The sequence below is a fragment of the Moschus berezovskii genome, chromosome 6 (assembly GCF_049115385.1).
Source record: "Moschus berezovskii isolate FMDL1 chromosome 6, NW_MosBer_1.0, whole genome shotgun sequence".
Lineage (NCBI taxonomy): Eukaryota > Metazoa > Chordata > Mammalia > Artiodactyla > Moschidae > Moschus > Moschus berezovskii.
The window spans coordinates 33,405,047-33,429,785 of record NC_142465.1 but is presented as its reverse complement, the minus strand read 5'-3'; the positions used below and the strand labels follow the sequence as shown (position 1 = coordinate 33,429,785).

Below are 24,739 nucleotides of genomic sequence, written 5' to 3'. Positions count from 1 at the left end.
CTGGCAGGCTACAGTCCATGGGGTCACAGTCAGACACGACTAAGCGACTAACACACAAATATACATTAGCTCTAACACAATTTAAGTGAAAAAAAGGCAAGTGGCAGATACATGTATAGTATGATGCCTTTCATGTTAAAAATAAGAATATACATATAGATACCTATAAAAAGGAATGGAAGGGTCCATGGCAGATTCTTAACAGTGACTATCTCTGAGGAGGAGAGGAGGGAATCAGGTTTGAGAATAGGTAGCAAAGGAGGCTTCAACCTTATAGAGAATATTTTAGATTTTTTTCAAAGAGCATTAGTGTTTGAGTATTATATGGTTAAAATTGTTAACAGAGTATCAATTCAGTTTTAAAATGCTAAGTGTGTATTAGATACTCATTACTTTTTATCTTTCTTTGCTTTTCAGAATGTAATGAATAAGATGCATACAATTAGTGTTCCCTACTCTGTTATGAAGACTTGCCCTCTCTCTTGGGTCCAAAGAGTACATGCTCACAAAGGTAGTTACACATCGCATCTAAGCTTTAATTATGTAACTGTTTGAGATTTCAGGGCTTTTCAAATTGGTCTTCTAGAGATATACTTCTATACCTTGGTACCTTAACAGATTTTAGAATTTGGTTGCTATAAGATTAGATATGTTGTCTAGTTCATCTCGGTTGTTGTCCTTTCTGAAGGACTGAGATGACTCTGTGAATCTGGGCCTGAATTAGATTTATTGGAATGCTCTGGTGCTCGATCCTTCCTTGGCTTGGACACGAGACCTCTCTATAGGTGTCTGAGCAAGGTAGTCATGTTTCCGTCAGTCACTGCTGCCTCAGAGCACCTGGCACCATTTCTTTGAGACCTTTCTTATTTTCTCTTAAGTGCAATTCATGATTCCTAAAATAAATGAAAATGTTTTTACTGTAGCATATTAATATCTACCAGATTTAGCACATGTGTGTTAACTTTACCTCTTTTGCATTTATAGCCAGGGTGGCTTTAGTGAAATGCCGAGACTTGCACTGGGCTATGATGGCTCATCGGGACCAAAGAGATGTGAGCTTGAGTTCCCTCCGGATGTTGATTGTGACTGATGGAGCTAATCCCTGTGAGTATTTTTGGAGTGTCAATCTGGGAATTTCCTTTCCTTTGGTAGGCTGAGGTTTTCGTCCCCTTTCCATAAGCAGTTTTTTTGTTTTTAAACATCTGTATTGAGAGATAATTCATATATCATAAAACTCATCCATTTAAAATACAGTTGAGTGGTTTTAGCATGTTCATAGAGTTATAACACTATCACCACTGACCTGAATTTAGAACATCATCATCCCCAAAAGAAACCCCATACCCATTAGTTGTCATTTCCCATTTCCCATCCTCTGTCCCCTAGCCGCAGGCAACTGCTAATCTACTCCTTGTCTCTATATATTTACCTATTCTGGACATCTCACATAAATGTAGTCATGCTATGTGTGGTTTTTTTCTGACCAACTCCTTTCACTTCCATTTTCAAGATCCCTCCATGTTGTGGCCTATGTCTGGACTTTATTCCTTTATATTGCCATATAATATTCCTTTGTATAGATATATTACATTTCATGTAGTCGTTCATCATTTGATGGATCTATAAGCTTTTAAAAGCACTCTGTGCTCACTCACTTAGGTCCTGTCTCTGTCATGTAACTAAAAAGAGCAATGAGGAGATAACTTACTATAACCAAGTGTCTGGACTTTCTGTAAATTCCCTGTCAGCAAATCAGAAGAGTTTGCAAAAGCTTTTAGAGACCTTACTGTGTTCCTAACAAGCACAAACATCCTGAGCCTCCGTAGGGTAGAATCAGGTAGAACATCGGACACTACCGTGTTCTTTGTCATCAGGGAACTTTTGTCAGCAGTCACAATGATCATCCTGGTATAAAACACAAACCTGGGACTGGCCTTAATAAGAAAAAAGTCAGTGAGTACATGAAAAGGATGGCGCTAAGCCAGAATATTAGTAATGCACTGGCTGCAATGCAGTAGTGGCTTCAGGAAGAGTTGCTTGCTTCCAAACCAGCTGCCTGTTGCCTGCAGTACACCTCTGCTATTGATTGGGCAGTTCAGTAGGAACAGCCAATTCCACGCTGTAACTTTAAATAGTGCCAGTGACCTTTCATGGGCTGGACAAGCATTTGTTTGTCCTTGAAACCTGTCAACCATCTCAGAGACACAGTAAAATACTTGCACAGAATTAATGGCTTGCCAGATGGCTCAGTGGTAAAGAATCTGCCTGCCAATACAGAAGACGCAGGAAATGCAGTTTCGATACTTGGGTCAGGAAGATCCCCTGGAGAAGTGAATGGCAACCCACTCCAGTATTCTTGCCTGGAAAAAATCTCATGGTTAGAGGGTCCTGATGGGCTACAGTCCATGTGGTCACAAAGAGTTGGGCACGACTGAACATACACTCACACAAATGATGTACAAATGTGTCAGCTTTCTGTTCTTTACCAGTTTCCTGCAGTAATGAAAATCACACTTTCAAGCTCTCGGGTTGATCTGTTTCAACTCCTCAGGGTCTGTGTCATCCTGTGATGCCTTCCTGAGTCTTTTCCAAAGCCATGGTCTGAAACCTGAGGCCATCTGTCCATGTGCTACTTCTGCCGAAGCCATGACTGTCGCAATCCGCAGGTATTGTTCAGAATGTTTGTGTTGTTGATGGATGTTACAGCTCTGATCAAATGTGCAGAATTGACCGGGTGGTGACAAAGGGGTGAGGTCTAATTTTCTGCTTCATAAGCCTGAAAATGAAAATGACTTTGTAAAGCAATTTAAAGCATCTCATTTATTATTCCTACTATTGCCCGAAGTATAACTAGAAACTGAAATTTTATTTCAGCAGTTCTCATCTTGTATTTGTGAAATAGTTCTTTTTCTCTCTTCAAAATCCTTAGTATCTTAGACAGGAAATGTACTTGATTGTAGCTTATGTGTAGATACTACCTGCACATGTAGTATACTCAGGCCAATATATTCTTTTATTAAACAATTTATTTATTTATTATTTGGCGGCAGAATGTCTCATTTGTGGCAAGTGGAATCTAGTTCCCTGACCAGGGGTTGAACCTATGCCCCCTGCATTGCGAGCATGAAGTCTTAACCACTGGACCACTAGGGAAGTCCTCAAGCCAATATATTCTTGACAACCGATTAAAATTTACTTTTTCCACCATGCTTTGCAAGTGTGAACTTGATTAATTTGGCAGATTTTTAATAGAGAAATGAGGATTTTTGTTTGTGTGGTAGCCAGAGGAAATTTTTCTTTCTTCCATATTTGTACTTTTCTCTTAATAGCTTTTAATTTGACAAATTTGATGTTTATTTTGTCTTCAGACCTGGAGTTCCAGGGGCCCCTCTGCCAGGAAGAGCCATTCTCTCCATGAATGGATTGAGCTATGGAGTAATACGGGTCAACACTGAAGATAAAAATTCAGCACTGACTGTTCAGGACGTGGGCCATGTGATGCCCGGGGGTGAGTTCTCAGGAGCGCCATTTGCTTTTCATAAGATGTGTCTCTAGAGATAGTGGAGGCTGGTGAAATGCAATCCCAAACCAGAAATCCAGAAATTAGTGCTTGGACTGTTGTAAGAGTCTTACCTTCCAGCAGGATTGGGTGATTTAATTGTGAGTGTTTGAGTTACAGTTGTTCACGTGGATAGCTAAACACTTGAGTGATCCTAGTCTGGTTTTCACTATGGTTATCAAGGTGTTGGGCTGACAGAAAGTTAGAGTACTCTGCTTCCTGTGTGTCTGAGTTTGATCTGTGTAAGGGCAAATTAATTTAACCCGTTTCTTCAGACTTTGCCGTCATTTTTAATGTCAGTCTTTAAAAGCTTCAGTCTGCATCTCTTGTATGTTTTGTTTGCTGAATTTAAAAAATTACCTTCAGAACCAAAAGATGGAAATTTCAGATATACCTGTACAGTGTCAGGTCTCTTTTTAACATTCCTGTTTGGTATTCTGACTTAATGCTGCTCAATAAATGGGAAACTTTCCTGGGTTCATTAGGATGAGGTTTTTTTTGCGAAGGTTTTCCAGACTGTCCCTTGACTGTGTATTCTGTACCCTAGGAATGATGTGCATTGTGAAACCCGATGGACCTCCTCAACTCTGCAAAACAGATGAAATTGGAGAAATCTGTGTCAGCTCCAGGACAGGAGGCATGATGTACTTTGGGCTTGCTGGGGTGACCAAAAACACATTTGAGGTACTTGATGTTCAAGTTTCATGGGGAAGATGTTGGGTCAGCTGTGGCAGCTGAGTGTTGGTGTTGCTATGGCAGCTGAGCTGGCTGATGGGAAATACACCGTGCAGCAGTTGGGAGTGTGTGCTCCAGAGTTGGAGTGCTCAGGGTCCATCCCTGAGACCCTAGGCCTAGCCAACCCTGGGTGAACTGTGTAACCTCTCTGTGCAACCTTTCCTTCTCTTTAAAATGTGAGTAATCATAGTATCTACCCCAGGATTGTTGTGAGAACCAAATGAGTTAATGTTTATAGAGTGCTTAGACGAGCACCTGGCACACAGAAAGTGTTCTTGTTTATCTCTTAAAAACTAAAAGTCCTCACAGAAACTCACCCTGGTCAGTGTCCCATGGTTTGAGCTTTATAGTCCCCCAAATTAATTAATTAATTAATTTTGGCTACTCTGGGTCTTCATTGCAGCACATGGGCTTTCTCTAGTTTCAGTGCTCGGGCTTTTCATAGTGGTGGCTTCTCTTGTTGCAGAGCTTGGGCTGTAGGGTGCATGGGCTCAGTAGTTGCAACTCACGGGCTTAGAATGGCATGTAGAATCTTCCTGAACCAGGGATCAAACTCATGTCCCCTTCACTGGCAGGTGGATTCTTAACCACTGGACTACGAGGAAAGTCCTCTAAGCCCCAAGGTTTAATTCTGAGAGTGCAGTGAGAATGGATTAATCTTTCACGAGTAGACTGAGGTTAGCCAAGCTTGTAAAGACTGATGTATTAAAGCAAATATACTCCAATAAAAATTGATTACAAAAAAATAGATGGATGTAAATTGGAATGCAAGCTTCCTAATGAAAAATGAAAACCTGGTCTGTCACAGGGGCAGATTGCTCTGGTTATTCAGTCTTTCAGTGAGAGAAATATTTATTGAGTGCCTTCTGCATGTCTGGCACTATTTTCCATGCTTGTGGTACATCAGGAAAACCCAAAACTCCTCAAATAGCTCATTTTTCAGTGAAACTAGCGCATCATTTTCCTGCAGGCAGTTCTGCATGTGAAGCCAAATTGTAATGAAAGTCCGCCTGGTGAGCCTGGAAATCAGAACAGGCATGATTAATTGTCTGTATTTCCTAACTGGGATTAACCTGCCTCAGGCTCCCTTTTAGGGAACAGAGAACTCCAGTTTGTGGGCCATGTTCCCTTCACATTAAACAGGGCTTATATGACTACTGCCAGTTTTCAGTTCTTTTAGCTTCCCTTTTGGGCTTCCCTGATGGCTCAGATGGTAAAGAATCTACCTGCAATGCAGGAGACTCAGGTTCGATCCCTGGGTCAGGAAGATCCTCTAGAGAAGGGAATGGCAACCCACTCCAGTATTCTTGCCTGGAGAATTCCATAGACAGAGGAGCCTGGCAGGGTACTGTCCATGGGGTTGCAAAGAGTTGGACATGGCTGAGTGACTTAACACTTTCACTTTTCTGTTAATCCAGGCAAGTGGTTCTTAGTCTCAGTATGGTATGGCACATCTCTCTGCCATCCCATATAAAAATCAGCACATGTAATTATGTAATAAGAGGTATAAATGGCAGGAGAATGTTATCTTTATGTGTGGTGTGGTGGCTGAAAAAGGTTCCATCATCTGTGTTTACACAGCCTAAAATGATATGATAGAAATTATTAAATAAATATTTTAAAATTATTTAAGTAATTTATTACTAAATTAAATTTAATACCATCTTTTATTACCATCATCATCATCATCATTACTACATTCTTGGCCTCCCTTCAAAAGTTGTGACCACCACAACAACAAAAAAGAACACAAAGCAAAAAAGAAGTTGTGACCAATTCATAAACTCTTAAAGCACATGTTCACTGCCATTCTCTTGGCTTATTTTCTTTGCTAAGGGTATATACATTTTACTAATTCCAGTCTCGCCTTATTTCTCTTAAGTGCTTGGACTACATATGTTTCCATCTGAGTTTTTCTTCATTGCGCTTTCCTTATATAAATAAAATTCTCAAGCAGTGTTTGAAGTTACTAATAATATTTTAATACATTCCCCTATGAGGGCAAGTGCCTAGCCAAAATTCTCAGATTTAATACTAAGCTTCTAGGTCCATAGTGATGAAGAAATTTTGAAATCTGCAGTAAGAATTTAATGGCAGTGAAGTGGAATAAAAATCCTAACCAAAAAAGAAGAAAACTATTGCACTGATTTTGCAGATTAAAATTTTTCTAATATTTTTCTTACTGGATTTTTACATTTAAACCCTACGAGAATTTTCCAGTGTGGTTAATACTTCACTAGAAAAAGATCTTAAAATGGCTGGTTAGAAGATAAAAGTGAGTTTTAAAAATAAAACTATTGGTAGGGAACTCCCTGGTGGTCCAGTGGTTAGGATGCCTCCCTTTCACTGTGGAGAGCTGGGTTCAACTCCTAGTCAGGGAACTGTAAGGTCTTGCAAGCTGCATTGTGTGGCCAAGGGAAAAAAAGCTTTGGTGAGAACAACTTTGTAACACATATGAATACAAAGAGCTAATTTTCCATTGTCATCACTTACTAATTGATATGAGGCAAATGAAACTCTCTGTGCCTCACTTTCTCATCTGCAAAATGAAACTATTCTGTCTCACAGGGTTTTCTTGATTATTTCTAAAGTATTTACACCTGTGCCTGGCACATGATAAGCATTTAATAAATGTTAGGTCTTGTTATAGTTATTCCCTATATAAAAAAAAAGAAATCTTAAAAATTAAAGGGAAAAATCCAGTCAAATAGAAAAAATAGACAGGAGACCTGACTAGGCCATTCACTAAAGAAATACAAATGGCTGATAAGCAAAGGAAAATAAATTCATCTGTGTTAGTAATAAAGAAATGCAGTTAAAGTAACAGTGGGATTTCTTTTTTTTGCCTACCAGATTGGCAGAGTTTGGAAAAAATGATAAAACATGTTAGCCAAAGTATAGAGAAAGCATTCTAATATGATATTGGTAGAGTGTAAATTGCTATAATAGTTTTATAGGACAGCCTGTTAAAATTGAAAAGACTATGCCTTTTGTACAAATGCACAGAAATATGTACAGCAGTATTCAATAAAGCACTGTTAGTAATAGTGAAAAATTAGAGTGACTTACCTAGCCAGAAAGACTGGTTACATTCTAATAGTCCTAATTCTGATGATTTCTTGAGTACAGACTCTGGGCCAGGCACTGTGCTTATATCTGCAAATCTGCTTACATTCCCTAAGCCTGTGAGAGGCATTGGGAGTTCCATTTTATAGCCAAAGAAACAGGTTTAGAGAAATGTGGGAACCTCCTCAAGACCCACATTACTAGTAAATGGCAAAGCCAGACATTGAATTTTTATCTGACTCCACAAGCTATGTTATGTCATCACCAGTGTGATGGTATATTATAGGATTCTTGTACAAAGGGAGATAGATTGACTATTACCAACTTGAAAAGGGATCCAAAATACATACACTATGTGAAACACATATAATACGTGAAAAAAACAAGTTACAAAACAGTGTGTTTTATGATCCCTTTAAAAAAAATCTCAATATATTAAGTCTAGAGAGATAAACAACAAATTATAAATGTTTGTTATCTCTTAAGGGGGTGGGATTCCTGGGTTCACTACGTATAATATTTTAGTTTTCAACAAGCGTGTATTACTGTTTAAAAGTTTTTAAAAGACATTTTAAAAATTAAATGCTTCTTTTATTTTTAAGCTAACATTTTCACTTTCTTCTGCCTTTTAGGTGATTCCAGTGAATTCTGCCGGCTCTCCAGTTGGAGATGTACCATTCATCCGGTCGGGATTGTTGGGGTTTGTGGGGCCAGTAAGTGATGCTTTCATGTTTGTTTAGGTGCACCTGATCCAAATATTTGTGCTTTAGTTCATAGAACAAATTCTAATTAGTCCAAGAGTATTCCAGGGTCACTTAACTTATATTTAGAGCAGTTTCTGTAAAAGTGTCATAAAATGAGTAGTGTTTATTGCTTCCATTACCCAAATTCATTTTATTCCTTCAAATCAAAACATTATTTTTTACTTTCAAAACTCTTTTTAGTTATTTTCACTTATTCTTGCTACATTGCTTTGATTTGATTAATATATTTAAGTAAGTTAGAAGAGTGCTGAAAAATTCACTTCAACAGCAAAAGGAAACCATAATAGTGTACAAATAATTTTCATATAGATTATCAGTACTGCCTCAGGTGTAACAGAAAATTCTTTGAAAGAAAATAATTTGTTTTTCAGCAAATAGAATTTACAGGTCCTAGGTTTATAGATACAATTAAGATACAAAACCTATTCTCAAAGAGCTCACTGTTAACTTCATGAGCTGGTGAGAAAGGCAGAAGCCAGAGCTTGGAGGGTGTTATATAAAATAATGGGAAGTTTGGATTTTATTTTGAGCCAACATATCTCCCCCCATCTCTTAATTACCTTCATATGCTCTTTTTCTCATTTTAACAGTTCAAGTTATATAAGAAAAGATCTAATTTTATTTTATTTCCTCCCCATCATTAATAGGTGGATGGTGGGGGTGAGGGCATACCTCTAAGAGAATCACTCTCCCAGAAAGAGACATCTACACCTACTATCTTGACTTATTCACTTAGCACCAAGAAATTCTCAAAAACCGAGCTCCTTTTTGCTCCTTTTCCACTGCTGAGGTCTAAGATGGAGCTCCAGCCATCACATTTGCATTCCATAAAACAGGACGGTCCTACTATCTCTTAAGAGAACCCTGAAGCTGCTGAGCAACACTTCTCCTTATATCTCATTGTTCTGAACTAGTCACCTGGCCAAACCTAGCTGCAGAGGAGGCTGAAATGCAGTCTTTATTTAGGTCAGCCATGCCCAGCTCGAAATCCTATTGCTATGGAAGAAATGGAGAAACAGACGTTGGGGGACTAGCAGTGACTGTCTTACTCTCTTTATTTACGTCCACTTTCAGATTGTGCTGGCAATGACTGATTCTCTTTTGTCTTCTGGGATGACGGAAGGATGGACCAGTAGCTTCTTGAGACTAGAGATTATGTCTTACATAGCCTCATCAGTGTGTGGCACTGCATTGTACTTAGTGAATCAAGGAGTGACATTCAAGTGGAGATGATTACTAGATAATTCAGTATATGTAAATGGTCCAAAAATTTAGGAATTCTGTAATGAATGAGAAAAGTTAGTTTATTGCAAACGTGTCTGGGAAAATTATTGATAAAAATTATATGAAATAATAATAGAATTATTTATACAAACGATGCTTTTAGGACATTGACAGCAGACTTCCTGTAGCTCAGTTATTTTATTGGAATGGAGAGGCTCTTACAATTCCTTAGACCTTTCTTTCTTAACATATTTCTAATCTTACCAGATGGAAACATTACCCTTATAAATCGAGACATTCATTCTCACATTGAAACTGTTTTATTCTTGTCCTAATTCCAGTGTTAAATGGCTTAACAGTTTTCTCCTCTGCATTGATTCCGTGAATAAGTACAAGTGAACTAATAACATAATACCTGACTGGAGAAATGAACTGTGCTCATTTGGCATCCTAATTTCTTTCTTTTAGAATTCCTAGCAGTCTAGTGGTTAAAGCTCTGCACTTCCACTGCAAGGGGCATGGGTTTGATCCTTGGTCAGGAACTAAGATTCCACATGCCCGCTCTCTGTGGCCAAAAGTAAAGTAAACTTCCTCCCTAAGAAAGAATATGAATGAATTGTTATCTTATGTACTGTTATGACCCTATTAATTAAAGGATGCCACTGATTCTGAGATGTCAAACACTTTCTTAGACTCCATAAAGTATAGTATTTTATTTCAAGATTTATTTCAAGGCAGGGAGTAAAATGTCTGTTTTACTATTTAAATTTTATAAATCTCTGTTACCTTTCAGGGAAGCTTGGTGTTTGTGGTTGGGAAAATGGACGGGTTACTGATGGTTAGTGGTCGAAGACATAATGCTGATGACATTGTTGCTACTGGACTGGCTGTTGAGTCAATAAAGACTGTTTATAGAGGAAGGTGAGTAGTACAAGGTTCAGATGTTAGCACTTCCGGTGAAATTTAAACATCTCTATAGTGTGAGTTATATTCTGTAAATCCTCTAGATTAGATTGTTTTTTATTAAGTGTAATAGAAACCAGACTTTGATTATTTATCTTAGAATGTCTGGTTCTTTGGCTGTAATTGAGAGGAATAAGATAAACATATGCTAGTTTTTTATTTTGATTTCAGTATTTGATTATTACTGTTTGTTGAGTCCTGAGACTGAGAATTCTGAAACATTGAACTTCCTACATTCCTTCAATACAGAAGTCACCCCATTCAGTCTAATTGAGATAGGTGCTACTCTGTCGGAGTTTTACATCTAAGCGTTTATTCTCTTACTTGACTCCAAATTCTTACACCATTTTAATGCAGAGATTTACATAGTACATAAGTGCTAGTTTCAAATTCCATGGATGAAGTCAATTAGATAGCCTTTTTTCTTTGCTTGTATAATAACGCAAGAAAAGATATTTGAGTAATTGATATCCTATGCAGTAGTTTTCAGTCATGGATATATGTGTAAAGCAGTCTTGATGTCCCTTAGGTTTTGAAGGAGTAAGAAAGATTGATCAAACCAGTAGAGAACCAGTTCCTGAAATGTGTAGGTTTTTTAATGGACCAGCTTCCTGTGAGATTCTGTCTTTGGTCACAGTCACATCACCAGCACTCAGCACGCAGCAGATGCAGTTGATGTTCATTAAATATGTGTGGGTGAAAGGAAAGAAGGAAGGGAGGTGGTCAGGCATGCCGGCGTCCTCACCCCTCCTATGCCTTCCCATTATTTCACACATTCATTCAACAAGCGTATATTGGTTGCCAGCTGCGTGCCACTGAGATGCTCGGGGTGTGACAGTGAACAACACAGACCATGTCTCTGCCCTCTGGAAGCGCCCATTCTCACTGGGGGAAGAGCAGGTTAAGGTAACCACATGGGGAAATAGGTATCACGACCACGTGAGCTGGTGATGGGGACGAAAATGCCACATTGGGTGGGGGTTCCTGCTGGTTATGTGGGGGGAAGGTGGTGTCCCAGGATGCTTCACTAGCAGGGGGACGTTTGAGCGGAGACCTCACTCAGAGCACCCCCTCCCCTGGCCCTCTGTGACGTCCGGGCAGGTCTGACCTCTCCCCACCACTCTCTGCTTCACCACCCTGCTCCAGGCACACTGGCCTTCTTGCTGTTCCTCAAACCTGCCAAGCTCGTTCCTACCTCAGAACCTTTTCGCTTTCCGTTCCTTCTGCCCGGAAACCTCTTCCTCCAGATCTCGGCGTGGCTCGCGTCCTCACCTCATTCAGGTCTCTGCTCCAATGTCCGCTCCTCTGGGAGGCGCTGCCCACCTCCACACACTGCTCTGCCCCCGCCCTGCCTCTGTCCCCTAGTGTATAGCACGACATGACATTATTTCATATTTATTTGTTTGTTCTGTCTCCAACACGCAAGCTCCACGAAGACAGGGACTTTGTCTTATTTATCGCTCCGTCCCAACATTCACGACAGTGGTGCTTAGTACATGTTTTTTGCGTCCTCGTTTCGATGGTAATGATTGTGACGTTTTCTTTTCGAAACTACTCATTCCTGGGCAGTGCAATGGGCATGTCTCCTCTCTGTATTTCCAATTGAGCAAAGCAAATAGGACTGATTGTGAAGGGAGTCCTGATGTGTTTGATCTGTCTCTCTTAGAATTGCTGTGTTTTCTGTGTCTGTATTTTATGATGAGCGCATCGTGGTGGTTGCAGAACAAAGACCTGACGCTTCCGAGGAAGATAGTTTCCAGTGGATGAGCCGTGTGCTACAGGTAAGCACACCTGGGGTCTCTGTCGGGATGGTTGGCTTTTCTGTCAAAGGCGGCAGCAGCCACTGCTGAAGCATTTTCTTCAGTGGATGAGTTATGTTGCTGCCTTCTTTTCCTGCCAGTAACTACTCAGATATTCCGGATAATGTTAGCAAAATCAGATCATTAATAGCATGCCTCCTTATGGACCACAAAATATTTTTCTGCTCAGGTTGCCAAAAACAATTGAATTTGACTCGGCTCAGCAAGTTCTTTTGCTCTTTTGTGCCTAAGTGTTTCTACCCACAAACATTTTAACTGTCCAAATGTGGAACACATGCTTGACATAATTAGTGAACTCCATGCCAGCAGCCACAATCTTACTACTTGCTTCAAGTGGTGCCTGATATGAGCTGTTGTTCTTAATTTGATGAAGCTTTACTGTGGAGTTAGAGATCTAGGTGAAATAAACCACTAAGGAAGGAGGAAGATTTGGGCTCAATAGGAAAGATGTGTTTTCCAGGGGATCAGACTAGAATGATGCAGAGAGCCTGGTGTTCGTTTAGAATCATACTTTGAACCCCAGCTCTACCCCCTACCACATGAATGCCTTTAGACCATCTGCTTCACCTCGCTGAGTTTCTCTCCTAATCTGTAAAGTGGAGACAAAATTATCTGTATTTCAGAGCTGCTAAGTCACTTCAGTCGTGTCCGACTCTGTGCGACCCCATAGACAGCAGCCCACCAGGCTCTGCTGTCCCTGGGATTCTCCAAGCAAGAACACTGGAGTGGGTTGCCATTTCCTTCTCCATTTCAGAGCTATTGGAAGGTTAATGAATATGGTAATTAGATAATGAACTATTTAGTGCATGCATTCAGTAAAAGATGATGGTGATTATTGTTAACATAAGAAGAATCATCATAAGCAAAATCTCTAGTCAAGAATTTAGAGAATATTTGTTGGATGAATGGATGGTCCAGAGGAAACATGGACTGTCCTTCTCGTGCAATTTATATGTATTGGGGTTGTTCACAGTGTCTGTAACTTGTCTGCTTGAGGCTTTTGGATTTATTTACTGCCAACTAGTAGTAAAGTTGTAGAAATGATGTGAGCCTGAGATGAGTGATAGCACTAGATGGCTTGTAAGATTCATCTATCTGCAGGATCTGTGATTTTGAATTGTCAGCTGGTAGAGCATAGGCTATTTGTAGTGGAAAATCAGAGAAAGGAAAGAGAATCTACTGAAGATAGAGTAGACAGAAAAAGCGGGGAAGAAAGTAGAACTGGGTGGTCTCTGAAAGAGAATTAAGATCTCTGATTAAGAATCAGACTTGCTAAGAGAATTTTTTTCATACTGTTCATATTTTCAAACACACTGCTTGTTTCATTCAGAAAGAATTTTGGGGAATAGTGGTAGTCTCTTGTGGTGAAGTATGCATTTTTTCCTGTGATAGGAAGCAAATTCCCCAGGTTGTTATTTTCCCCTGGAAAGCAACTGTAAGGATAAATGCAGTGCTATCTCACTAATCAGAGTTTTTGTTAAAGTCATTTTGGGTTTGATTAGGGTGTGAAATACGAGGTTATTATCTTTTTTGTAACTTCTCAGCTTGGGGCTCTTGGATCCATAGAACAACAGTAAGAATACCATATGTTCTGTAGGTTAGAGCCCAGAGGTTGTTTAATTCTAGGTCTGTGTATGATATAAATTAACTCAGCCCCTTCAAAGGAAGTTGGTCCTTAAATGACTTACCAAGTGGTGTATATTTTTGTTTTTGTTTTCTTGGCTGTGCATCTTGTGGGATCTTAGTTCCCCAACCAGGGACTGATCTCGTGCTCCTTGCCATGAAACCAGAGTCCCAACCCCTGGACCACCAGGGAAGTCCGCAGGCAGTATATTTTCAGTGGAAAATCCAGGCCACACATGATACATTTTCGTATTCTAAGATACTAGAGACTTAGGAGCTCTTCCAGACTTCCCATTTCCTACTTATCGCTGTTGGTTAGTGAGATAGTCTGAGGAATATGGAATTCAGGTCTATTCCTTTGCCATCTTAAGCCTTTTTAATAAAAGGACTTAATCCATCTTTTATGGCTCTTGGTCCATTCTTCTCAGGCTGGATCTCCTCTTCAGTAAGACTTGTGGGTAATACAAAAGAATCCTCTCAGGACTTCCCTGGTGGTTCAGTGGTTAAGATACTATGCTTCCACTGTGGGTGGGTGGGGGCGGTTAGGGGGTGGGGGCAGGTTCAGTCCCTGTTCTGGGGATTAATATCCTACATGCTGCATGGTGATGCCAAAAAAAGAAATAATTAAAAAAGAACTCTCTCACCTGGTATGTTTGAAACTGGTATTGATAGTTGATAGGTTAGTTTTAGGAGGTGATTGAAGCAGAAAACTGTAACAGTGAGAAATTCTTCAACTGTTAACTTTTAACACAAAATGTACAAGTGTGCTTTCATTCAGTGCAGAGGCATGTGCGTCTGAGTACACCAATTTGAGTTCCAGGCCAGCTTACTTTCCTAAACTACATCCAAATGCATTGTCTTTAGTTTCTAGTTTCACTTCAAGTTAGACTAGAACATGAGTATTTGAAAGAAACTAGAATACATAATACTTGCCTTTTAGAATGAACTTGCCCATTCCTATGAAAATCAACAGTAGTTTGTTAGGAGCTCACCTCTAATAAGTCTTTCAAAAGCATAGCTCTTCGTATTGTTTTGCATTCATATTTTATCATTTGACATGGTAGTTAATTAAATTATATAAACAACAATACCAAGAACAGCAGGTGTGAAAGGTATAGAAGCAGGCACAGCTAATGCTCAGTGAGTGCACAGCTGGGTGGTTGGGAGCAGGGGTGAACCCTTGTACCCTGGGAGCTGGTGGCCTCCAGGACTCAGTGTGCAGTGGCCTCACCTAGATGTTTTGTAAATGGGATGCCCACTAACCTGGTGAACCACTTAAGCAAGGGCTTACTTACAGAGGTTCTGTTGTGGTCATACTAGAAATACTTTGCCTCTATTTAATGAGCTGTGTTAGACATCTAAAATATTAAAAGAACCAAAATTTGTAGGTTTTAGACTTTATCACTCAAGAGAGAACACATTGAGGCTTGGAAATCAGTATCCACCTCCGTCCATTTAGATTGTATTTCACTCCACTGCCATCACTGGAAGGATTAGGTACCTTTAGATGTATGGGATGCTAATAATCTATCAGATTCTAGACCTAGAATCAAGAGAAAAAGAAAAATCCAGAGTAGAATAATGGATTATGTTAGGAGGATGCCAAATGTTATAAAATTAACCTAACTGAATATTTTTCTTCATATTTTTCTAGGCAATCGATAGCATTCATCAAGTGGGGGTTTATTGTCTTGCTCTGGTGCCTGCCAATACACTGCCCAAAACTCCGCTGGGAGGGATCCACATATCTCAGACGAAACAGCTCTTTCTGGAGGGATCGCTGCATCCTTGCAACATCCTCATGTGCCCACATACATGCGTGACCAATTTGCCAAAACCCCGGCAAAAGCAACCAGGTAATGTGCTGACTTTGAAGACATGACATGAAAATTGTAACTTCAAGAAGCTGAATTCTTTCAGTGTGACTTTTTTCTCTAGAGTTAAACTTTAAAAAGATTTGTAAGTAACATGAGAATAGTATCAGCTGACCAAAAGCATGGAGGATTGAGATTTTTGTAAACTGGCTTGTCCAGGTTTACTGTTGGCTCAGTCTTCTGAGTAATTCTCAGTAGACTGCCACCATTTTCCATGATGTAAGGCATGGGATCGAGGTGATCAGATTCCCACTAGTGGAGGTAGAACAAAGCAAGTCCTATAAAGCAAGGTTCTGATAGTAAGACAGCTTGTATTTATTGAGTGCTTACTAAGAGCTAAATACTAGCTAACTTTTACATTTTATAATGTGATCCTAAAGCTTTGTCCTCAGCTATGGAAAGTAAAGTTCAGAGAAGTTGAGAATTATGCCAAAAGTCATATTGCTGGTTAGACCTAGGTTATGGGGCTAACTGAGAAGGAGACTAAAGGCAGGAGTAATTGATGGATGGTTAAAATATCTGTTTAATCCAACATGAAGTCAGGAAGTTTTATTAATGCTTTTTCATTTTAAATGAGAAGTTAACAATAGTTTCCAGTTTCTTGTATGCCTGGAAACACATGAGAGCTGAAATCTGGTCTTGACAGCTCCCACTGCTACCACACACACTTGCATACACAGTCACACACACATACAGAAATACACTGTGTCCATCAGCATGTGTACAAACGTGTTGAGAAGAGGACGTGAAAGTGGAGGATTAGGAAGACAAAGGGGAGTATGAAATTTAATTGTATTTCCATTAAGACTACTTTTGCTGAAAAGTAAATATGATGTACGGTAATAAAATACAAGGTAAGCTTCTGACTCTCTAGAATATTTTTATTAGGATATTAGTAGTTATTGCTTCAGTGGTCTGGCCGTTGAAGATTGTATCACAGTTGGTTATCTAGAAGTTATTGTCAGCTCACCAAGTAACCTTACCTTAGTAAAAGTGTGCATAGAGCTAAAGTATATATAGTGTTTATTAGTTTCTGCTAGTGAAAATAAGAGTTTATGGAAATTAATATTCTAAAGGAGCAGTTAGAATCAAGAAACCTGTACATTACTAATCAAGAAATACATAAAAAGATGTATTTTCACATTTCCTGCCTAAGTACCTGATAGATACAGAAGACATAGAAGTCCTTCTCCATCATATATTCTGTTATGCTGAAGTCCTACATTCGTCATTTGAATGAAATACCATTTTAAATAGCGTTTAATCTAGAATTCCTTTAACAAAGCTTTTATGTCAGTAGATGCTTAAAAGATGCGACTTAGAGACATAATATTAATAGATGTTTAAAACATTGCTTTTGCTAGCCAGATTTCACCTAATTTTACTAAATGATGAGACCTAAATAAAAGGTTTATTCATAAGCCCCCATAGGCATAGCATCCACCTGTCTAATGAAGGCATTATGTTTGGATTCTGTGTTTTTGCCGTCTGTCATGATGATCTGCTAAGATCTTAGTGGAACACGTATGGGTCATACCAAAGCGGCTTGAAAATTGAGAAATATATGGAGCAGACATGATGTGGGGATGGCATGAGAGGTTGGAGTTTTAAGAATACAGGAGTGTGGAGATGGATGGGAATGAAGTTAGAAAGGAAAGGAGGGGAAGAAGATCGAAACGGTGTTAAGACAGCCCAGTGACAGAAATTTCATTGAAATTCCTGTTAAGCTCTTGTATAAAGAACGAGGAGTGTTAGGACCGGTTTGACTGCAGGTTTCAGAAGAGCATAACAGCTGCTTAAACAAGAGAAATGTTTATGTCTTTCTCAGGTTAAAGAAATCCAGAGTTAGGCAGTCCAGGGCTAGGATGGTGGATCCTCAGTCACTGTGGATCCAGCCTCCCGTCTTGTGCTGGCACTGTTCTCAGTTAACTGCTGTCATAGATATGCTGCATGACAAATAACCCTAAAACTCAGTGGTTTAAAGTAAGAACCATTTAGTTTTCACTCATGGAATGTGGATCTGCTCGCCCTGACTGGGCTCAGCTGGCCTTGGCTTGGCTCCAGACTGTAAGTTGGGTTCAGAACTGTTCCATGTGTCTCCTCATCAGGCAACCAGCAGCTAGCTGGGCCGTATTTTCCTCAAGGCAGATGGCAGAAGTAAGAAGCCAAGCCAGACCATACAAGCATACTTACAGCTTCTGTTTGCTTCTTGTTTCCTAACATTTTATTGTCCAAAACAATTCAGACCATGCCCGAAGTCGGTGGAACAGAGGGGTGTATACTCTGCTCATGTAATCACAGCAAGGAAGACTTATAAGAAAACAAAACAATCCAGCCAGCCTTAGCATACTGCCTCAGGGTTCATTTAAGCTCCTGACCTCCAGCATCAGTTATGCGTCCCAGCTGGCAGGTGGGAGGGAAAAACAAAAAAGGGAGTACCCTTCCCCTTTAAACAGATCTTCCAGAAATTGCACTTATTACTTACCCTTATATATTATCCTCCCACACTAAAGAACATAGTCCTTCCGTGTTTCCTCTGCAGGGGGCACAGGTGCAGTCTCTGGTTAGAAAACTAAGATCCTGCATGCTGCATGGCGCAGCCAAAAAATAAAGAATACAGTCTTTATTTCAGGCATTTGCCCAACTAAAAACTGGGGGTTGTGGGGAATTCCCTGGTGGTCCAGTGGTTAGGACCCCTTGCTTTCACTGCTGAGACCCGGGTTCAGTCCCTGAGCAAAAAGCTGAGATCCTGCAAGCTGCACAGTGCGGCCAAAAAGCCCCAAAACAAAAAACCACGAGTTGTGTATTTTGTTTGTTTTTCTTTATTTAGTTGTACTGGGTCTTAGTTGTGGCACACTGGATCTTGGACCTTCATTGCAGCATGCAGGATCTTTTTTTAGTTGCAGCGTGGAAACTCTTAGCTGTGGCATGTGGGGTCTAGTTCCCTGACTAGGGATTGAACTTGGGCCCCCTGCATTGGGAGCGCAGAGTCTTAGCCACTGGACCACCGGGGAAGTCCCTGGATGTTCTGTTTTTAAGGCAGAGAGGAGAATAGAACTGGAGTTGATGACCAGCAGTCTTTGCCACTGGAAATTTACAGAATTTTGTGGGGAGAATAAGAAGGCATGTTATGAGTACATGGACTCAAGAAATGTTCACAGAAGGACCTCAAGAATTTACTGCTGAATTAATTTTGTCATTTTAAATTACTCTGAAAAATTCACTTTTAAAAAATGTCACACCTTTATTAACTTTACAGTGTGAGTCCAGGATTGGACAGCTTACACAGTCATACATTCTGAGTCCTACCTATATAGAAAGGCTATCTCCAACAGGATATATCTGTAACTTATTAAGCAGTCTCTTGAGAAAGAGTTTTGCATATTATACTTAAAATTTCAGTGAGCAAATGCTTTCTAGATGAAAACTGTTCAGCAGAGTATTGGGTGTACTTTACTCTTTAAGCTGTGATTTTTTTTTTTTTCAAGTTTAAAATTTTTCTTTAACTTTTCATTTTGGAATAATTTCACTTAATTCCCTTATTCTCTCTACCCAACTTGCCCAAATATTTTAAAGTGTTTCTATGATTTAAGTAGTTTTTGTCCCAGCTGTTCCAGTACATTCATAATCAACATATTTTGTCAATAAACATTATTTAATATGAATCCAAGCATAAGATCAGCATTATTCAGAACTCAGCTGGCCATAAGTTTTGTTAAGTTTTAGCCATCTTCTTAGTTTGACACATTAGAATCTTAGTCTTTACGTGACCATCAAGAAAGGCATACAGTACCTTAGCATTATTGAGAAAGGGCAAGTTTTCTCTTTTTTCTCTTGAGAAAGGGAGTTTTTACTTTTCTCCCCCAATTGTCAAGCCTATGGGACAGTTAAAAGAATACTGTAATGAACACCCATATGCATTCCCCTAAATTCAGTAACTGTTATTTTTCTTAAACTGAACTCTTTGAAAATAAATTTCTGACATCATGACATTTCTCCCCCACATATTTCAACTGTGTTATCTCTAGAGCAGCAGTCCTCAACTTTTTTGGCACCAGGGAAGACAATGTTTCATGGAAGACAATTTATCCACAGACCAGGGGAGGCGGGGGGATGGTTTCGGGATGATTCAAGTGCATTACATTTACTTCATTTCTATTATTATTTACATCAGCTGCACCTCAGATTATTAGGCATTAGATTCTGGAGGTTGGGGACCTGTGTTCTAGAGAACAAAAACATTCTCCTAGAATTTTCCTAATCAGCCACAATGCCATTATCCTGTTAAGAAACTTACCATTAATATAATGCTATCACTTAATAATATACAGCCTATATTCATTTATCTCCCCTTGTTTATATAGCTTATATTTTTTTTTTAACTCAGTACCTAGTCAGGGTCACATATTGCTTTTGGCTTTCATATCCTTTAACTTAAAAACTCCCAACCTCTTTTGTCTTCAAGACACAAATATTTTTGAAGAATCCAAGCTAATTGTCCTGTGCAGTGTCCCACAATGTGGATTTGTTTACTCACTTAAAGCCCTTCTGATACTCCTGCTGAACTTATTCTCAGTCCTCATAGATGGCAGATTTCTTTGCAGAACAGATATTCATTAGTGTTAAGCCTGCTTGTTAGGGTTTTATCTGTGATTCGAGCAGATAAAAATTGTTTATCAATAGGAACCAATGCAGGAGAAGGCAATGGCACCCCACTCCAGTACTCTTGCCTGGAAAATCCCATGGACAGAGAAGTCTGGTGGGCTGTAGCCCATGGGGTCGCTAAGAGTCAGACACGACTGAGCGACTTCACTTTCACTTTTCACTTTCATGCATTGGAGAAGGAAATGGCAACCCACTCCAGTGTTCTTGCCTGGAGAATCCCAGGGACGGGGGAGCCTGGTGGGCTTCCGTCTATGGGGTCGCACAGAGTCAGACATGATTGAAGCGACTTAGCAGCAGCAGCAGGAACCAATGCAACCAACCATCACCTCCTGAGATTGAAAACTCCCTCTGTACTCTGTTGCTCGCTCCACCCCCGCTAACCCCATCCGTCTCTCCCGTAGTCCTGTTTTCTGGCACTTCCTGCCACCTGACGTTATTTATTTGTGTATATATTTATTGGTTGCCTTTCCCGCTAGAATACAAGCCGTCTTGTTTGCTCCTGTATCCCAGTGCCTAGAAGGGTGCTCAGTCAGTGTGGTTGAATGAACATTTGAATCAGCTTTGGTCAGTCTGGAAATGCTTGTGGAGGGAATGTGCTACATTGCTTGAATTCTCATCTCCTGAGACTTGATTTTTACTCTTAATTTGCAGGTGTAGGCCCTGCTTCTGTGATGGTTGGGAATCTGGTTGCAGGAAAACGCATAGCACAAGCTGCAGGAAGGGATCTCGGGCAAATTGAAGAGAATGATTTAGTGAGGAAGGTAAGTGTTCCAGAATGTTGACTTTTATAGACAAGTCAAGAACAAAACCTAGGCTTCAGATAACAGATGGGAGGTGCATAGTCCAGCTTTTTAAAAGTTGCTGACCCTCATTCTTTTTTTCTGTCATATGATTTCAGCACCAGTTTCTGGCAGAGATTTTACAGTGGCGAGCCCAGGCAACTCCTGACCATGTCCTCTTCATGTTGTTAAATGCCAAGGTATTAAACATTCAATTGCATATCTAATCAGCTGGCTATTGTGAGAGTATCTTAGGCACTCTTGATCTCTCTTTCATCAGAAAATTTTGATTGCCAACTCTGAGGGGAGAGTTATTGCTTTCTCCTTGTTTTGATATATGAGGATAAATTGTGCAGTTACTTCAAGGCTGAAATGAGACCTCCTGAAGTGTCGTTCAGTACTGTCTCTTTTTTATCACAATCAAGTCATCTTTATTCCGATAGGAACGGTAGGGACAACCATGTAATTGCAAGATCTACAGATGTGCAGAATGCATTGTGTCAGTGTAATTTTTTACTCAGTTTGACTTTTTGTTCTTTGATTTCCACCAGAAATAAAATGACCTTAGGTCAGCATTTTAAAAACCAGAGTAATTTTTAGCTACTTAATTGATTTTTTTGCTAACCTAAAAAGCCAATTGAAAATCATTCAAGAATATATTTAACTACTGCTTTCATATAGATGGATCACCAGAATATTATATTTTTACATTATACATTTTACGTGAGTCTGTTGAGATTTGTGGGTTTTAATGGCTGAACCATTCCCTTCTCCTTGGGATCTTCCTGCCCCAGGGATCGAATCTAGGTCTCCTGCATTGCAGGCACATTCTTTACCATCTGAGCCACAGGGAAGCCCCTTTAATGGCTGAGTCAGTAGCTAAAAGTACTGTGACCTTTGCATAGAACAGTATTTCTCACCAACAGGCAGAAGACTGGAGGATCTATTGGCATCTCTTAGGGGACTTACCCAGATTGCCCCCTTCTGCCCCAGCCCCTTGGATTCTGATATATACACGCACACACACACACACACACACACACACACACACACAACACTGAGAGTTTATATAGTGATAGAACTTGAGAGGAATATGTTGTGCATCTTAATGAAGAGTCAGTTAAAATCTTAAGAACCATTGCTCTGTGGTAGAAAACTTTGGGACTTCCTTGTTCCATCTCTGCTTGAAGTGGGCTTCTCTTTAAGGCCATGGATTGATTAGAGTGCTCCCATTTCAGTAAGATGATGTCAGCCTAGCTTGTTGCCCAGTCCACTCCCGGGCTTGGCTACAGTTAAAGTTACAGCTCGATAAAAATCATACTCCAGATATATTTGTTGGTGAACTTAAGTTTAAATTTGCTTTTTGGTTAGAGAAATAATATATATGGATAACAAAAGGACATGAAGTCCATTTATTCTTCTGTGTATTTTAACATTTTACCTTGGATTAGCCCGAGCCACCAGAAAGCTTAGGAACCATACAACAATGTTCCCTTATGCCCGGAAAATGCTTCTTAAAGAAGTTTAGTTTTTTTGCTGTACCATGGGCCAAAAAGCAGGCTATTGTGATTATTCTCTGGTGGTCCAGTGGTTAGAACTCTGCACTTTCACTGCAGGGTGCCCGAGTTCAATCCCTCATTGGGGAACTGAGATCCCACAAGCCATCCAAAAAAAAAGGCTATTGTAAGAAATGGCCTTATGAATTTAATCCCAATTTTAGCCAAAGGAATATTCTTAATGTCCAACAGTAGACAACTGACTGAATAAATTATGACATATAAACATGATGAAATACTATGCAGTCATTAAAAACAGTGTTATAGAAGAATAGTTGATGACCCAGAAAATATTCATAATGTGGAAGTAGGAAAAGTAGAATATAAAACTTTAATAATGGAGTACTTACTGAAGACCCTGTCCTAGATACTTTCCATTTCATAGTTCATTTTAGGATTAAGGGAACGGAGGCACAGAGACATAAAATCACTTGCCTGAGTTCGCAGGGCCAAGGGCTAGGACTAGGAATTTAGCTCCTTCATTTAAACCCAGACTGGCTTCAGGGCCCTCATTCTTAGCTAATGCACTGTATAGCCTCTGGCATAATATAGTATGATATATTTTTTTTAATGTTTCATGTGAATTTATGTACAATATATACTTAGTTTTTAAAAACCAGGTGGTTCCAGCTTATATTTACTAATCTGTATCTTCCAAATTTTCTATATTGAACACCTACTGTTATATATTCATGAAACTTAAAAGTTATTTTTCAAAAAACTAGCTTAGTAAACTTGTTTTTATCATGCGTTTTAAAAAATTAAGTTTTTAAATAATTAAAGACAATGTGCTATTGGCACTGTATAGACAAATAGTTTGATTTTATCTGGTGAACTGTAGGCACACCTAATACCTGACCAAAACTCATATATTTGTGCACCAGTGTATATTAGAGTGAACAGTCCATCAGAAGTAGAATGGATGAGTAAATTGTGGTATGTTCTGACAATTAAACGCTGTGCAGTAACAAAAATGGATGAACTCCACCTAGGTCCCACAGCCTAGATGACACTTCATAGAATGTTGAGAGAAAGAAGTAAAGCACAAAATATATATGTACAGCACAGTTCTATGAAAATCAAATACTTCATGGTCGTAAAAATGTAAAGAAAAAGAAAGCCACTAACATTAAAACATCACGATAGTGGTCCCCTACGGAGGGCATTGCTGACTCGATGGACGTGAGTTTGAGTAAGCTCTGGGAGTTGGCGATGGACAGGGATGCCTGGAGTGCTGCAGTCCATGGGGTCGCAAAGGGTTGGACACATGACTGAACTGAACTGATGGAGGGAAGGGGGCTTCCCAGGTGGCACAGTGGTAAAGAATCTGCCTGCCAGTGCAAGTGACACAAGAGACACAGGTTCAATTGCTGGGTCAGGTAGATCCCCTGGAGAAGGCAAGGACAACCCACTCCAGTATTCTTGCCTGGAAAATTCCATGGACAGAGGAGCCTGGTGGGCTACAGTCCATGGGGTCGCAAAGAGTCAGACACGACCATGCAACTGAGCCCCAGCACATGGAGGGAAGGTGAGGGCTGGTGAGGGCATCCATGGGGTGCTTTTGAGCTGCTGGCAGTGGTCTTTTTCACATCAGGCTGGTTTTTAACCTGCACATTCAGATCTTCTACACTTTCCCACTTGGATGTTATATTTACAGAGGAACGGGGGTTCAAAAGCCCAGCTAAGTGAAACTTGAATTGACAATAAGGATTATTTATGAAGACCCGCAGGAGAAATTATTCTCAGGACCTTTATTGTTAGCTAGCAGACTCAGATTCACTGTTACTATTTTCGTTTCCGTCTCTGCTGTTAGAATACATGGAGCCAGACTTGTGTTTTTCTCATAGCAAATGTATTTGACCACATAGCCAGTGTCCTGACCTCATTCCTGCCTTCATCCTACTTTTCATTATTTTCCTTCTACTTTTATTTCTTCACTTAAATTAATAAGTTGCTATATAGTTTTAAAGCTGCCTTACGTAGAAAGACTGTAAATACATATGTTTGATTTGAGTTAATGTTGTTAGTTAGTCCTGCAGCACTTTCAAACACTGAGAAAGAAAAAGTAAGACCACACACGTCTTTCGGTGCTTGGGAAAGTTTCACTGAAT

The 24,739-nt window shown here is 39.7% G+C and overlaps 1 protein-coding gene across 3 annotated transcripts in view; it reads left to right on the top strand.

Annotated features, from left to right (window-relative positions):
* DIP2B (DIP2 acetate--CoA ligase B (putative)) overlaps positions 1-24,739 on the top strand; it is a 228,858-nt gene that overhangs the window by 180,354 nt on the left and 23,765 nt on the right. For all 3 annotated transcript variants that reach the window (XM_055395797.2, XM_055395794.2, XM_055395796.2), the window contains 11 exons: positions 418-511; positions 985-1,104; positions 2,552-2,666; positions 3,369-3,508; positions 4,107-4,243; positions 7,993-8,073; positions 10,142-10,269; positions 11,978-12,092; positions 15,409-15,610; positions 20,945-21,054; positions 21,192-21,272. In XM_055395797.2, coding sequence (XP_055251772.1) covers positions 418-511; positions 985-1,104; positions 2,552-2,666; positions 3,369-3,508; positions 4,107-4,243; positions 7,993-8,073; positions 10,142-10,269; positions 11,978-12,092; positions 15,409-15,610; positions 20,945-21,054; positions 21,192-21,272 — 1,323 coding nt within the window. The remainder of the gene's footprint in view (positions 1-417; positions 512-984; positions 1,105-2,551; positions 2,667-3,368; positions 3,509-4,106; positions 4,244-7,992; positions 8,074-10,141; positions 10,270-11,977; positions 12,093-15,408; positions 15,611-20,944; positions 21,055-21,191; positions 21,273-24,739) is intronic.